This window comes from Lotus japonicus, chromosome 1, assembly GCF_012489685.1.
Source record: "Lotus japonicus ecotype B-129 chromosome 1, LjGifu_v1.2".
NCBI lineage: Eukaryota > Viridiplantae > Streptophyta > Magnoliopsida > Fabales > Fabaceae > Lotus > Lotus japonicus.
Genome location: NC_080041.1, coordinates 1,277,331 through 1,295,199, shown reverse-complemented (window position 1 = coordinate 1,295,199; position 17,869 = coordinate 1,277,331). Strand labels below are relative to the sequence as shown.

The window sequence follows — 17,869 nt, the reverse complement described above, 5'->3', positions numbered from 1 at the left end:
TGAAATTTATTTTTTATAGTGGATCTTGATGAAAATAATGTTTACAATGATTGAATTGATTCAACTTGTGAAAGTTTTTATTATAAAATGTAGGACTTGGGAGCTAAAAGTAGAATAATAATGATACGTAACTTGATTTGTACACAATTAAAAAGTTGAGGTGCTAAATCTGCTCAACAAAATTTTGAGAGACTATAATCACCCATAATCAAAACTATGATCAAAAGTGGGTGGATTTTGTGGTTCACGTATCATAATATAAATAAGAATAAACCAACAAAGTCTTGATATAATAAAAAATAAGCTAAATCCTGTAAGAATAAAAATATGTTTGAATCGCGAGAAATGCATTTATTTGTTAAAATGAACTGTTATCCAAATAGGTAGTGACAAAATAAATATATATAAGTAGGGACAAAGCACCAACGAATATCTACTCAAAAGCTTCAAAGAAGAAAAGGAAAAGTTGACGGGATAAGAATCTTGACTTCACTAAGATTTTGTAATGATGGAAAGTGATGAGACCAGGTCCAATAACAGACTCAAACAAGTAGAAAAGGCCCTCATCTTTTTTCTTTCTAAAGGTCAATAGTAACATTCAAGTGAAAATTGAAACAGAAAAACTAGTGAATCGCAATACACCTTTGTTTAATCATCTCGTGTACTTTACTTAACAAATGGAGAAAGATAAAGGTAATTTTCTTAATTTAAGCATTCAATTTGAAGAAAACATGCATAAGGATCATTTTAGAGTGTTACAAGTTCATCGATCTTTTCTAATACAACAACGTAACAAATTGAAGCCATCATTGGAACGTGATACCTTTTAATCTAGATTCTGTACTCTAGTGAGTCAATTTTGGAAAATTAATCATCATTGTAAATCACCTGCACTGGTTATAATAGTGGCACAAAAATGAGAGACAACAAATTCACGCTCACTTTAATTTTAGCGATTATTGCTCTGACCATTCAAGATTTTTCTCTACTTGGAAGAATTACATAAAATATAAACTTCAATAATTAAAAAATTAGTAATTGGTTAGAATTTATATTCTATTTTCCAAAGTACATTCCCTCATATTGTTCAGCTCATGTTGCTTCCCACCGAAAGTGAAGGATAAGATTCGGATCTTCTTCCTCCCCCAAATCACCATGCTACAACTAAATTCCAAGGCAGGGCAACATGTCTAGTTAAGAAAAATAAATTATTTTATCAAAAAGTGGATAATTTTTTAAAGGAAAATGATTATCATTTATAATTGTTTGACTATAGCTTATGGCCAATTTTCTCTAAGCAAATCAAAGCAAAAACTAAGACAATATCGTAAGTGGTGGTTGGTATTTTTTTTAATTGAAAACTAAAAAACAACAACAAAGTAAGATGACCTAGCCATTCTCAAGAACGCGAAAAACCTCTATTAGATGAGTTCCTCACGTTTTTAAACTCGATTTATCATATAACCGTATCATAGCAAGTACATCTGCAAGCTTGTTTCGTTCCCCTCAGACATGTTGGAATGTAATCTCTCACTGTTGTTGGATTTGCACCTGCGCTTCTGCTATATATGTAGGCCGCACAAGAATGAAGGTTGAGTGAAACTTGACTCGTAAAGCAGTTCACCATGTCCGAGCAGTCCATCTCGCAAACAACTTTAGCACCGACACGTCATGTCAATGAGAAACCGTGGATAATAGCCAAAAGTTCAGCTAGATAAACATCTCCAATTCCCTCGAAACTAGAAATATCAATTATCCAAGCTCCATGATGGTCACGTAACAAACCGCCACAACCGTTAAACAAAAAAAACTCTATTAAAACTCTCATTCGTGTTTAGTTTAACTTAACCCACCGAAGGTGCATGCCAAAACCCTAAAGTGAGGCCGGAGAAGAATCGTCCCTAAGAGGCACAAGGGTTGAGGCATCATGCATGATTCTTCTACGTACAAAATGCAGTGACTATATTTCACTACCCAACAACATGTTATTTCTCCATCGCTAGATCCACCAAAGATTATCGCAGAAATGAATAGAGTCCTAATGCCTAGTCCCAAGTATCAAGAGTATGAAACTGTGAAAATAAAACAAAATCCAGATCGGATCCATACCTTTTTAGAGTGGGGGCAATCTCCCATACAATGAAGGATGTCTTCCGAATGATGGGAACAACGCATACAAGTCGGACTAGCGAGCCACAATATTACAATATAAAGGACGAGCGTTTGAGGGAACAACTCCATGCAAAACCAGCCAAATGAGGAATTTATACTCTTACGGGACATAGAGCTTCCATAAACGGCGCCACAAAGGATGAACAACTAAATTCCTTGAGCGAGAGTTCAACCAAGCATAAACATAGGCTGTAGAATAGCACCCATCTGGTGATAAGTTCCATCTCCAAGCATCTTGGTAGGCCTGCCCATTTGGCCTGGAAACATTGTCTAGCAGAGTTTGGATCTCTTGCGGAATCACAGTCCAGATGCCTTGCTAATTCCAAGCTATTTTTTTAAGGAGAAAACTTAATTACAATAATACTATAAGTATTGTTTATATATTGATAGCAATACTAATTTGGGAAGGCCCAAGAAACCCAGTGTTTTTAATATTCATTGTTATATGTTTGCGAGAAAGTTTTGAACATCGTAAAAGATCGTTTTCGTGTCTGTTTGATTTTCAGTTAGAAAGTCAGTTTGAAGCATTGGAATTCAATATCACGATTTTCAATGCACATTCAGCCAATGGAATGCACTTGTTGGGTTGAGTGAATGTGCTTTCACATTCACCCAACTGAAAACCAAACAGACTCTTCATCAATGAAACAAGAATATGTGTGGCAACCGACCATAACTCTCTTTTGAAGCTGAAAAAATGGAAAAGCATAACATTAAAGTAAAGACATGACCAAAGCTATGGGCTTGATTGAAGCAATTAATCTTCTCTCATTACATTATTGCAAAATTATATTTTTTGAAGTCTTTTGACAGGTGTCTAGACAAAAAAATTATAGTTATCTCTGGAACAAATGACTTTCTTGGTGATCAAATTTGTATTTCAATCTAACTCGCATACCTTATCAACAATCGGAGAAGTATTTTAATAAACAAATTTGATCTTGACCGACTCAATTAAAGTACTATTGTTTGTCCTATTAGACAAGAAAGATCGCATTTTACACTTTTCCGTTCAAATAAGATCGAGGGAAAAGTGTACGAGATTATTGCTTTAGCTAGATCAACACATTCTTAATTAATTGCAAATGTTTATATTTTTCGGTGTTAACTAGATATCCCCACAGTCGATAGTCGTGAGACTAATTCCTCGCATGTTACCAACACACTAAGTTAGTGATAGGAGGCTCACACCAATGAGTTTTTTTCATTCGCAAGAGTTGAGAATCAAATTCTTAAAAGACTGGAATTTAATTTCACAATAACTCAAACACAATTATAGTCCTTCTACTGTATTGAAATATATTTTTTGGATTGTTTTATAGTAATTAAATACTATATTTTATTATTACTATTTTTTTATAAGCGGTATTACTAAACTTGTAGTTGAATATAATTGGGTTAAATTGGTCAATAATGAAAATTCAATTACAAACAATTTTAGATATTAAACAAATTCTAAGACTATTAATTACTACCTAAAACCTGTTCAAGACAGAAGGTAGCTTAGCCTAGAAGCCTAAAACATTAACAAAAGCAAAAATGCAGGGATGTTTAACTTGGACCACGAACGTTACACAATTGATCTTTAAATCTTGGAAAGCACCTGAAGACCAACCTTCCCACAAACGTTTCAGAGCAGCATTTGTGTTCCTATAGCAATAGCTCCAACCCCACCCAGCCGTCCTCGCAGATCTCCAGCAATAACCCCTATTTTATTTATTTAGCCCTATTTTATTTATTTTTTATCATACAAAGAGAGAATAGTACTTGGACGTCTAAATATTCAAACATCCCACATATATCACATTTTCCTCTTTTTTATCAAATACATCATATATCACATCTCAAAATGAAATACATGTGAGTTGGAAATTGAGACAGTTACCCTTAGAATCACATAACACAAAATATTATATTAATTAGTCATGTTTAATTTTACATAAAATACGCCTAACCAATTTAGTTTTTTTAGTTCCCTAACTTCTATCGAGTTATCATATACATTACTTCTCTTTGTTCTCTTCTATTTCTTTTTTCCGAGTCTGAGCATTTGTTAGTTGTCTATACTGTGCGAATATCAACAAATTAAAGTTATTTAATTATTATCATAATATAGATTATTTATGTAAGAGTGTAAGCCAACCAAGAAAGAAAAATTAAACCTGTATGAGAGATTTTAAAGTGAGTTTATTGCTATACACATATAACCAAGAAGTCCCCAGGCACTCTCCTTTTGGGACCCTCAGTTTGTGTCCTTATCTCCAACCTTTTTGTCCTTCTAGTTCCTTCCCCACTTTTATACCTCACTCACTCATGTCTTCTACTTCTTCATCTTCTTCATCCTCATCACAATCATCTTCAACAACGTCAACACCCTATGATGCTGCTGCTGCTGCAAATGTTGGTGCTCATAATGACATCCCTGGCCCTAGCACTAGAAGAACCGGTCGTGAATCTTCTGAAGGACCCTCTTCTTCTCGCCAACGTGCCATGAATGAGGTTTGGCCTGAGCCTGTTGTGGAGTTATTAGCCACCCAAGTAGCAACCGATTCTGCTCATTACCATGGTCGTCTTGCTGCTGCTTCTTCCCTTGCCATTGTATTTCAGGTAACATCATTATCATCACCATCATCATCGTGCTGCATACCTTGCTACCTTGTTTCTTTCTCCATCTTTGTTTTCTTCTTCTTTATCTTCGTTAAGGTTAGGAGTGTGGTAAAATACTTGATAATCGGATCATGAGTCTTAGAATTTGGGTCAGTCTAACTCCAACAAAGAAATTAATTAACTTTTAAATGAGGGTTGTAGTAACTTTTATTAAATCAAGAATGACGGGCAGTTCAATTTTTTTGAGGTGGGGATAAGTATAATATTTGATTTTACTTAATGTGTGTAATTAACTTAGAGTGTGTTTGGTTCTACATTGAGAAGTTTGGTAATCACTTCTAGTTAGAAGCTATAAGCTATAATTCTAGCTTCTAGAGGAACTGTGTTTTGTCTTTGTATTCTGTAAAATTCAAACAGGCTATTAATTAGTTTGTCTGAGGATGGAGATTTGAGTGATGTGTAGAATCTCCAGCATGAGTAACTGGTAGCTTTTTCAGTTCCGAAACTGGACAAAATATTGGTCAAGTCTTGCAAGTTGCAACTTGCAGGCGCACATTCTTTTTTTTATTTTAGTAAAATAATGATAACATGAACATTATGAATTTTGTTAAATTATGTATGAATATTTTTGTTTCTTTGTCTATTTGGTGTTTTGTTTATTTTAAAATAATTACATTATACATAATATATAGATATATAGAATTATATAAACTAATTAATGGATTAGTATTTAGGAGAGATGAGCGTGGTTTAATTAGAAGAAACTGTTCCTTGATAGGAGCTACTTTCTACGTGGGTCATTTTCCAAACTAAATGTGTGTCTCTATCAAAAAAAGGATGTGTCTTTTCTTCTTGGCAAATGGCAATGTTGTTCTCTCTTCCACTTTAGAAATGTCTAGTTTGGTCCCTCTTTTTCATTTTCATATCCAATGAAAAGGGCTACATTGGCTTCTGTTTCCCTTTCTTGGCATGAATCCTTTTTGACTCACCTTTTTCTAGCCATCTTAGGCCACAAAGATCCATTGCTTGCCTTTCTACCTAAAAATATGTTGCGGGTAGCTTTTTACTTTGTTTCATAAGGATGTTGCTTTCTTAAAGAACATGAGGAGGGAAGCATATATAGTGATTTATGTCTCATTGCTAGCGTCCTTGCAAGTGTACTATTTCTATTTATAGTGGGAGCATTGAAAGTATACAATTTTTATTCCAACTATAGTTTCTATTATTTGATTGCATATTTCTTGACCGCACCATTTTTTTTATATTATATTGAGATTCAATCTACTATTTGGTGTTCAATGTGTGTCCCCAAACCAATCATAATTTCTCTCCACCTCAAATGAAATGGCTCTAACAAAAAATTGTTATTTATAGTGTAATATTACATTTTGTAGAGATCAGAGTAAAGTAACATTAGTTAAACTATTCAGTCAAGTTACTTCACCTTGAGATTAACATTAACATCCACTCTTAATACTCCACCACCAACCAAAAATAAGAATCAAATGTAATTGCATTGTTACCCAAAGAGAGATGCATTATTGCCTTGATTAGTGGCATTATTTATGGTGGAATGAAACACTTTAGCACCTTAATTAGGGTTTGAACTTTGAATACATTTCAAAGATTAGTCGTTGGTTTATATATTATTAATGGCATCTACTCATGTTTCAAGAAGTAGCATTTGGTAAGTGCCAAAAGGCACATGGAGTCCAATTTTTGTCATGACAACACACCCTATCCTATTTGTATCCATCTGAGAAGTTCACACCTACCATAATTTTAGCTTTCTTTCCCAACAATGTGAATAAATTATGTGTATTTTTATAAGTGTACAGCTAGCAATTGTGTACAAATGCCTCATACATAAGTACTAATTAATCTCAATTTTTTTACTATTATTTTTTAACATATAGTAATAATCATCATTTTGTGCATATATATATAATCTTACACGGTGAAAAATTAGCAAAATCACTGCAGACATTTACAAAAGCTAAAATAATTTGTTTCGGCCCATGATTTTAATTCTTCGTGATTTTGACCATGTATTTAAACATAAACATTAACAACACATGATCATTGGCTATTTGTTTTTGTTTTTTTGAGTTGTTGGACCGGTCTCCGTGGATAGAAGAACTAGAGATTCGCTGGTTGGAACAAGACAGGGCCCTTGGCCACACCTTTATCGGAAATGAAAGTGAAATGTTTGTGGGAAAGCACGCTTTTGATACCATGCATATGTTTATATTACTAACATTTTGACTTTGTTTTAGTTGTCTTCAACCCATATCTCTAGTGTGTGTGTGTGTATGGACCACATCCACAAACATCAAACATGATATCATGCATTATATGTCTTCTTCTCACTCCATATTTTCTCAAATTGTCAAGCATATCTTCTTTAAATCTTCTTTTTTCTAGGGCTAACTGATCATATAGTAGCTATATCAATAGAACCTCGTCCTTTTTACCAATTTGACATTGACTTGACTTCCTCTCTCCGTGCCCAAATATCAATATGCAGAATATCTTTCCTTTCATTTCTTCTGATTCTGAATATCTATCAAGTATCTAAGAATCGTACTTTGTTTATGTCCAGTGTTTCAAGTTATATTATCTGTCACAATCGCACTTTAGGATATGGTCTCATGGTCTTATTCACACACACATATATATAGTCAATTATTTAATTCTATGCATAAACTATACGTAACCTATATAATTCCAAACTATAAATTAAAAAAAAAAAGAATGAAAGCTCATTTAATAGCCACTGTAATTCCATCGAGAATATCTTGCTTCTACCATCTTAAGATCTCTCATTGTCTGATGCTATTGCTGCATTCTCCATAGCTACCCACTGCAGCTTCTACTATCTTAAGATCTCTCTTTTCATTATTCGATTAATCAGTGCCTACTTATAGTTAAGCAGATAGAATATAAAACTTATATAGATTAATTAGTTAGATAAATTCTATTATATTTTGCAGAATTGAACGTGTTATAATATTGTTTAACTTTTTTAACTAAACAGCCACTAATTAGAGAAATGCATGCAGGTTTGTTCAACATGGCGTGAGGTATCACGCTCGGATCTGCTGTGGCAGCGGCTCACCAGAAGAATCTGGCGCCGCACCTACCGATTGCGAGACACGTGGCAGCTGGAATACGTTTTCTGGCATCGAACGGCTAGGAACTTCAGCATGGGCAATTACTCCTTAGTGGTCCCACCCTTCAGCCCTCCCCTCGCCGGCGACCACCACCCCCAAGCTCTCATCTGCCGCTACCTCACCCTCTCCGACAACCACCTCGCCTGCGGCTTCATCGACGGCACCGTCCGCTTGTTCGACCTCCAGACCCAGGCCCATGTCAGCACGTTCTGGTCCAACCAGGGCCACCTCTTCGGCCCATTCTCACGCTCCGTCTCCGGCATTGTAATTTCCGGCTCAGCTCTCACATTCGCCAGGCTGGACGGTGACATCTACGTGGCGGTCATCGACGTGCCAGGTCCGGCCCGGCGGGCTTTACCCGGCGACGTTGTGAACAATGGCGTGCTGGTGGAGTTCGTGGGCTCGGGCCGGTGGTGGGTGGGCTTGTTCGCGGGCCATGCGGGCGCGGCGTTTCAGATATGGGACGCGCACACGGAGCAGCGCGTGTTTGTCGGGGGCTCGCTGACGGACCCGGAGACGGTCTTAGGGTGGCACATGCTGACCGAGCTTGTCGAGCCCGTGGGCCGGCTGCGCGTGACGGAGCGTGAGGTGGTGGTGGCGTGCACGGGCTCGAGGCTTGTTTGTTTCAACGTGAGAAACCCGGAGGTTTTGCTTCGGGATGTGGGGTCCAGAGCGGGCTTTGTGGTGGGCTCGTTGGATGTCAGCCACGAGGGGTTTGTGGTGGTGGAGAGGAATGGGATGGGGACTGTGCGGCGCGTGGGAAACTTTGAGCGCGTGAGCAGGTTTCGGTTGAGTAGTACTTCGTGGCTGAGGGGGTTGTTGGGGTGCATGAACTTGGGGTACGTGGTTACATATTCTGGCGGTTCCGGTTTGCTGCGCGTGTGGGACACGCACCACCCTGTTGGACGGTTGTGTGTGGAGGTTGCGGTTAGACCAGGAGAGGCGGCGCAGGGATACGCGAACAGCATGGTGGCTAGTCAAACCCACGTGGCGGTTTCATTTAATGATGGTTTGATACACTTATTGGATTTTAGTGTACAGTTGTAACTTTTTAATCCTTGTCATTAGGATTAAGATTAGATTAAGATTAGGATTATTATTTATTAGTCCTCATTCATTCTAACTAGACTCGATTCCTTTTTGTAACTATCTCACAAAAATCACATCTATTGCTTGCTATTGTTTAACCTATCCTCATGTCTTTCTAAAGTGTTTGGATATGCAATGTGTCTTAATCAAATATGATTAGAAAAAAAAAAGAAGCATATTTGAAGGAAAAGACTATTTTAGTATTTTTCATTCAAGGGTTATCCACATTTGAAGATCTTGTTCAATTACTTTAGGGTATTGATGACATAATTGTTAAACGTGATAGGGATACTGTCAAAGGAATTCAAATAAACTTGATTAATTGATGTGTTTACCTTTTATCAAGGGAAAACACTAAGTTAAGTTAAGGTGATAGGGCGTGTTTCTCAGTACATTTTGAGGATGTTTAGGTTTTTGGCTAGTCTCAACAGATACTACTCATTGACCAATTCTACTCATCTCAGGTAAAATTAAAATACATATTTTAATCGAAACATAAAACATAGGAAATTCAATGAATGAATTAATGGAAGTAATTAAAATAATGATTTGGTTTGGTTGGAGGAGGATCCTCAAGTTTGCAGGAATTTTTAGACCGTGATGTAATGGCTTCTATGCCAATTTGATTTCAATGAAATCCTTTTTTAAGTTGAAAAAAAAATTAAAATAATAACAATTTTCAAGAAAATGAAATTACTAATTAAGATGGGGATTAATGAATATATTATTTTCATCTAAAGTTATGTTTATGATAGTAATTCAACTTATAAGATTTGTGTACACTAAAATTTTCACAAACACCGATGACATTTGTTGTTTTTGGCGGTTTTAATTATCCTAAATTGCAAAAGCTCTTTAATTTGCCAATTTTTACTGTCAAAACTATGACAAATTGCTGAAATTTTAGAGTACACAAATAAGCACTCTTGATTGGAATCAAAACATTTCATTAATTAATTATTTTTATCTTTGTAGTAGCAAACTTTTTTTTTGAAATTGTAGTAGCTAACTTCAAATTATAAGTTATTGCATTTGTATATATATTATGAATAAGATACTCTCTGATGTTTTTTGAGTTTGCCAAAAACAATTGTACACGTGGGAAACGGTAAATATTGCTATATTATTTATTTAGTATTTATTGCATCATGATTACATATGCAAAGTACACTAACATTCTGGTTCCATACTTGACTTGCTGGTTACAACCATGTTTCTAACAATTCATTACAAACACTGTTCACCATGAATGGCCAGGTATGGTACATGCATGGAACAGTGATAAGAATTAAAGAGCAAGGTTAATTAATTATAGTAATATATAAGAATTAATGAGCAGGTTCTTTATTAGGTAGTTTTATTATATTATATGTATATTTAAAAGAAGGGTACAAAGTGAGATAGACACATGCTCTCTAGTCCCTAGTCTCTCCTGCTGTTATGTTATGCTTTTGTCTGTCTTTCTTCTGTTTCTGATGTCGTAGCTATATAGCTGTTGCATGCTAGCTACTACTGCAGCTAGCTGCTGCTGCTGCATCTTCTCGTAGCTAAGCCAAAAGCTAAACCTACATTACATAGCCCTGCTTATTTGCTGGTTCTGCCTCTCTCTGACTTAGATCATTTAATTAGTTGAAGCTTTTAAAGCTCTTACTACGCGCATGGCATGGCATGTTGTCCAATACATTGAGAATGGAATAATACTTTCTGACTCACCATTTGTCTTTCTATATCTTCATCATCTCAGTGTGAAATTTAATTGTCCTTCACTTCTTCAATGGGGTACTTGATGGGGGAAAGCAACAAAAAGAAATTAATAACTTTTTGATAAAGGAAATATAAAAAGGATAAAGTTTGACAAATAAAAGATGAAATTTTGAATGGATAGATTTAGGTTATGTTTTGATACTCACCAAACAGATATTATAACACTCACAATTAAATTTGTGATCAATAGAAACAAATAGTAAATGAAAAATGTTCTGACTTTTGAATAGTATAAAGAGGGGTTCTTTTTCGGTGGATAATGTATTTACAGAAAAAAATCTTTGATTGAAATTTAGATGAAATTCACTAATGAATGAGAATGTTGAAAAGAAAATATTAGTAAAACATTCAACCTATGTTATTTGCAATATGAACATTATGTGATAAAACAATATTTGTAGAGAACTAACTTTTTAAAACCATGTTTATCATAATTCTGATAGACAAAACATACAAGAGATCCGAAGATTGTGGTAAATCTGAGACATAAAAATAATTATATTAATATTAAAATGTTATTAGTGAATTTCTTCTAAAATATTAAAATTGCATTTAAGTGATTTATGTTGGAATGTGTTTATAGAAAAATGATTTCTAATGGATAATCTTCTGAAATATAGTCATGAAATATTACAATTTATTAATTCACGGTAGAAGACTAGAAGTTTCTAGTTTATCTGCCTAATTGATTTTTTGAAACCAACATCTATGTTATAAGTCGATTGTCAAAACATGTATATAATTACACAGAAATTGTTAGCTTAAATCACATGATATTTCTGGTTACTGTTTTCTCTTTTCAATGTTTTGGAGCTATAACTCCTTTCAGCTATACAGAAACAATACAGAGGTTTGGATGTTATACTCTGCTGGCCTAGGTCAATTTGGACTGGACTTGTATATCAGACCAGAGTACTTGTACGTTCTCTCTTTTCAAGAAAATCGTTTTTATCTCATTAAAATTACATGATGAAAAGATAAAAATGAATGGGCTTTTGCCCTCAACTTCATAAAAAAAAAAGATAAAAAATGAGAAGTTTATAATGAAAAGCGAAGCATATGATATTATTAATATTAATGAGTGAATTTCTTAATTTACTTTTTTGGCTCTTCTCTATTCGAATTTCCAGTTTCAACTACCGTTCACCCATCTCAGAAACAATGTGCTTCCTTTATTAATAGTGGGCAGCAAATAATCTAGGATAAATCTTCTTCGTTCATCTCACACTACGATGCCTCTTGAAACTTTTGTTTTCCCCCACTAAAACCTGCAATATTTTTCCTTGTCTTGTTTTCTATTGTAAAAGCTTATGGTTTGATAGCTATCTTTGATAGTATGAGACCATCATCACTTTTTCTTAAGAATAATTATGTGCCTACACTCCCATTGGAATGTATATCATTTTTTTATTAGTTAACGGAGAAATTGTAAGATGTGATGGAAAAAAAAGGGAGAGATAAAAACATAAGAGCTAAATATCCCAATGTGTCCCTGTTTATTTGGGGCTTTAGCCCTCCCTCATGCATCAAAATAATTTATGTAAGCAACCAATGTGTCCCTGTTTTTCACCAAATATTGAACCAAGTGATAATTTTTAGATTATATAGATGATATTACAAGCATCTTGAGAAGTAGCTTCTGGGTGACATAATTGATTATGAGAAAAGTAATCTTATCTAAACATGTTCTTATCTACACAGGAAAATTCTAATTTTACAACATGGACATTTTCAGCCACTAATTTTTTTCCACACAACATAGCTTGTATAGCCATTACATAAATATAAAAAAACATGGAGGAAAAGTTACAAGCAAAATTACAAGCATCTTGGTAATTGGTGTAGCTAATTCAGCAATTGATTCAGAGCACTCATCATCGACAAAATCTGCACTAGCATGGCAACCAGGTCCTGGTTTGCTTGCAGAACTGGAATCACCAAAATTTTACCATGTACCATGCCTTGTAAAAGTTGAGTGCAAAGGTGTATGCAGGCTTCAATAGTCATTCACCTAAAACATTAGACAAAATCAGCACCACATTAAAAGTTATAGGCTAGATGCCATTAAAATTCTGAAGATTGGTCGAGTTATATATTGTATGCTGGTAAGTTCTTAATACTATTTACTAACTAGCAATATGGCATATCAATTTCATTACTGAAATGATCTCATTGTTTAGACATGTTTAGTTTCCCGATCTGCACAAAATTCCTCAGAAGCCAAGACCTGTAGCTTCTAATCAGAAACGATTCTAGAGCATTTCACCTTGGAACCAAGTGAGGAGAGATATGAAAGAGGTACAAAATAATTTACCAAGGAATTCGCCTCTCGCATTCCATGGGCGGTTTTCAAAAGACTTCAACACAACACCGCCTTTCTTATTTAGAGTTCCCTCCTCAAAGCTGTGGTGTGGAAAATAGTCACTGAACTTTTTGCTTCCTAGTTCATTGACTCCATTAAAGAGGAAGTTTATCAATAGGTCCTGTGGCATAAAACTGAAAATGAGGATCTGTAGTGTGTCACCAAACTTAAACTGTCCTTAAATTTGATTTACCTTGGCAAGTGTGTCACCAATCAGCTTCTTCAAAACACCTTGTCCTGGATCCTATATTTCCACAAAAACAATAAGAAAGAAAGAAATGGAAAATGCATTTTCAATTTAAGTCGTTGTTAGATTGTCTGTGCACTGTTATATAGTTCAAAACTCCATCTCAAACATATCTGTGAATTTAATGTGCTGGTTTAAATGAAGAAAACAGATTTTATATGTGTTTTCTTTTTCAATGAACAACAAGTTAGCTGGCTCTTTTAAAGAAATTGATGTTCACATCATATACAAGCATCTTGTTTGATAATGTGATCATCTAGTTATCTTCAATTGATGCTAAATTAGTGAAGATCATCAGTGAATAGAAAATTCTAAACCAGTTATGATCATGATAAACTCAACCATTTATAAGAATCAGATCACCAATCATATGACTGGCAATTAAGTTTGAGCTAAACCCTAACTACCTTTTCAGCTCTCCATGTTAGATATCTATGTTGTGCTTCAAGATTGCGGAGAATTTGAGATTCATCTGTCTCCTCAACTGCTTTGTCTATCAACTCCAACCATACCTGCAAGGGCAATACTCATCAAGATAAAAGAATTACACACTTACATGGTCAACAGAGTTGATTAAATATATCATCAGCAAAATATGAATTGCCAATATCATAATTTTGACCATGATGCTGGGGTTAATACCTTGTAATAATCCCTGAAGGCAGAATACAGAATATCATATTTTTGTGGGCTTGAAGTAAACTTTGTCCAAATGACAATTGGTGAAAAGAATCGTATAGACTCACTTGTGAGCTTCCCTCCCCATGGAAAAAGCTGCATGAAGTCTGTGTTCAGTCAACACACCGAGTCCTTTTTGAAAGAACTACTATAATTAACACAAAATCGAGAAGCATCCATCAGGACATTGATGAGCCAATAGTAACACAATGGAAAAATTGCAAAGAAAGAATTCCTCATAAAAATATATCCAGTTTCAGAACAATTAACGACTCGTGTGGTTAATGAGTAAGTAGTTACTCATTAACGAAACTTTAAAACATTGTAATGCATTGTGGCCAACAGTTCCAAAACTGAAAATTCTTTTACAAATAACTCTTTTCTCGTAATTTTCCCATAACATTGCAGTTACCTCAGCATATTTAAGGCCAAGAGGAATTAAGCTTTTAAAGTACTTTTCCTTGTAGTCATCCTGGTTGATGATATCATGCAAGGGGTTAAGGTCCCTGACATCATTAATGAAAGGTTAGTGTTATACATTTCATATAGTACATTGTTCTTAATGCCTGAAGCTATACATGACACAGTGGAAAACTATTATCACACTGCCAATGAGGTCAGTGAAGAAAAATTAGACCGTGTTTGCAAACAAAGTTGGGGAGAAAAGGTGAGCTCTGCATCCTGCCACATTACTCTTCATGGATTTGGTTTAGGCTTCATTTCTAAATAGACTAAGTGATTAGCCAAGAACTTCACATCTATAATATTTTCTTTTACGAAGTTCAATCAAAGGCCTACTTATGAGACTAGATGATACTCGATACACCTACTTTGGCAATATTAGTAGGCAGTAAAATGCATGCATTTACTACACCCAAGTGAAGATATAAAAGTTCAATGTTGTGTATACTTCACAATGTAAAGTAACCCCAGATAGGCTTTCATAATTAGTGGATAAACTTTTCTTTTAGTGAAAAATGTGGCATTGTCATATATAAACTAAATTGCAAAGAATATAGCTTACGAGTTACGAATAAGTTTAAAATTGCAAAGATAATCCATATTGTGAAACATTTCCAGGAAGTAAGGACTAAGGAATGAGCAAGAATATACATTTATACAAGTGGATTGTAATAGCTATGGAATAAAATACTAACTTACAAGACAACAATGTTTGTTTTAGCCGTGGAGAAAAAGTTAGCACAAAATATGGGAACGTCATATTCTGTATTGGGAAAGACAGCTAAGTCCAAAACCTGCATAAGAGGCCAGGAAAAAAATGCAGTAAGCATACTATAAAGCAACCTTCCAGATCATCTGACAGCAAGAAAATTGCAGAATAATTTAGTAATGACTACTCAATTTTATATGGTTGAAAAACTGAAAACAGGTTCGTGTTCACATCACGATGGAAAAAGTTTGGAATCAGGGCTGAAAACCAATGGCTTGTCCTCAAAGTCAAATGAGAAGGATCTATAGATTTAGCGCAATTAAGAAAAGAAGAAGCAATCTTCGGCCACTTATTTTTCCCAATAGTGTGGTTATTGCTTCAAAATAGATGCAAGCATGCAATGTATTTACGGATGGAAATGGTATTATATTAAAATTAATTAAGCTAGAAATGTCACAGTAAGAAACGGTAATAGGCATTTTGACTGTGCAGTCAGGAGAAAGAGTGAAGATATTTCATATTTTTATGCAGTGAAGTCAATGAGTTCAGAGAAAACAATTTGGTTATGGTCGTCAGAAGGAAAAAAGCTATAAAATTGGCTTAAATATATGCAGCTAAAGTTTAAATTTGAAATCACTCTGGCTAAATAAATTACCAGCCACTAGAAGTAGAAAGGCATAAATAGACAGTAGTGGAAACCAATCATATACCAAATTGATGGACATGTTTAAAAAGACACCTGCATTGTTTCTGTCTCAATGATCAAACTTCGTAGAAGCCTAATCTTGGCAGATTGGAATGATAGCATACTAAGGCCTCCTTTACCATCCTTAGAATTCATGGAGTTAAACTTTTCCTGACAAAATGAAATAGGGAAAGGTAAATTCAAGATATGGTGAGGAACAATTCAAGCAAATAAAGTAGAGGGTAAAGGAGTGACTAGGGGAAAAAAATGAGAACTAAGTAACTGCAAAACAATTAAGTGCTTCAATTAAACTAAAATAACACTATAGATAAAAGAAAGGTGAAATGACAAATTGACGCTGAATAACACGAAAATAATAAACATAAACTATAAGAATTAATGGCTAATTAACTAAAGAACCAGCTAATGACCACTCACACCTCACTGATGTAATTCTATTATCAAAAGCTTGAACATTAGAACATCACACCACATCCTCAAAATGATAACCCAACAAAATAAAAAACACGAGGACAGGATATGACACATAGTTATAATAAACTCTGTTTTATCACTTCCGTAATAAACTTAAATGTCAAAATACATATTAAACATTTGCAAACCAAAAGTGATTGTTTATTTCACCCATGCTCAGAGGCAAGAAGAATTATGCCATGTATATTTCACCCATGTTTATATCAAGGCATAAGCGTCAATGGAAATGTTTGGGTAGGCTCATAAAAATAGCTTATGATGTCCGTAACTATAATAGGTTGAGTTTATTTTTATAAGCTACTCAAATCAGATTATGAATAAGCGTGTGTTTGGATAAACAACTAAGTTAAGCGCTTATGACAATAGTGCTTATTCATTATCTAATTTGACAAAAATATTGAAATAAACTGAAAATTGTTTATAGATAAGCATAAGCTCTTATTAAGCTGATATGAACAACTTATGTAAATAAGCTAAAAACAGTTTCTAGGTAGGTCATAAGGTATATACATAAGTTCTCCCAAACACTTGCATAAACACTTATGCTATAAGATAAGCTCAAATAAAGCTCATCCAAACGGGGTTAAGCTTAATTCAACGAGCTACTAAAATTAACTTATGAATAAGCACTTAATTAAGTTATGGAGTTTCAAAGATAACTTTCTCCTAATTCTAATATGCAGTTTTCAGCATTATTCAATTCAACATAACTATTGAAAAGCTAATTGAAGCATTCATAAGCATCGAAAAGCGAAAGAAAGAAAGCGAGAGAGTTACCTGCAACGGAGAAGGGACCAAGTGGGTGTGGCGACTGGTTTCATCCAAAGCAAAATCAACAAACTTATGATAAGATACTGAAGAAAAGCATTGAATGCAAGCTTTTCCTTTTCTGGAAATGGGGGTTCTTGTTAACAGAGGAAGGCTCTGTTGCAAGCAAAAGCTTGAAGAAGAACCACCAAATCCCACCATTACTGAGTTCAAACTCTCTGCTTTCTATGTTAGAAGAAAGACAGACAGTTTTTGTTTTGTCAAATATGTGTGGGCTGGACTCCAATGGTTGTTGTTTCAATAGGGTGTGGTGAATGGGGCATATAGAAAAAAAAAATTAAATGTCTCCAAAAACTAATTTCTGAAAGGTCTACATGCGATCTCATGTTTCAAAACTTACTCAAGGCGACCTAGTCTCATCAAGATCTACGGGCGATCTCATGCTCTAAAGGAAGGTCATGTTGGTCATTAGCAAAGGCTTGGTGGCGACTAAGATTACAGTTATCTTAGTCGTTCTTAAACTATGTAAATTAGGGTTTGAGATAGTCTTTTTGGCCCGCTGTCCACGTCCCACAAATCGCAAGACCCGGTAGCCACGTGAAGAGGGGATGCAATTAAATTAGGGTTACGGGGTTCGCCTGGATGTAAGTCATAAAGG

The 17,869-nt window shown here is 34.9% G+C and overlaps 2 protein-coding genes across 2 annotated transcripts; one reads left to right on the top strand and one right to left on the bottom strand.

The window, feature by feature from the left end:
• Positions 1–4,395: 4,395 nt before the first annotated feature.
• On the top strand, positions 4,396–9,139 carry LOC130732930 (transcriptional regulator STERILE APETALA). Its single transcript, XM_057584952.1, has 2 exons — positions 4,396–4,779; positions 7,842–9,139. The coding sequence occupies exons 1-2, from the start codon at positions 4,486–4,488 to the stop codon at positions 8,997–8,999; spliced, it is 1,452 nt and encodes a 483-aa protein (XP_057440935.1). The 5' UTR covers positions 4,396–4,485; the 3' UTR covers positions 9,000–9,139.
• Positions 9,140–12,491: 3,352 nt separating this feature from the next.
• LOC130732929 (phytochromobilin:ferredoxin oxidoreductase, chloroplastic) lies at positions 12,492–17,482 on the bottom strand. Its single transcript, XM_057584951.1, has 9 exons — positions 17,221–17,482; positions 16,003–16,119; positions 15,254–15,348; positions 14,505–14,598; positions 14,057–14,188; positions 13,822–13,926; positions 13,361–13,411; positions 13,120–13,288; positions 12,492–12,816 (listed from the first exon to the last, which is right to left on the bottom strand). Exons 1-9 carry the CDS (start codon positions 17,410–17,412, stop codon positions 12,809–12,811), a joined length of 963 nt encoding a protein of 320 aa, XP_057440934.1. The 5' UTR covers positions 17,413–17,482; the 3' UTR covers positions 12,492–12,808.
• Positions 17,483–17,869: the final 387 nt, after the last annotated feature.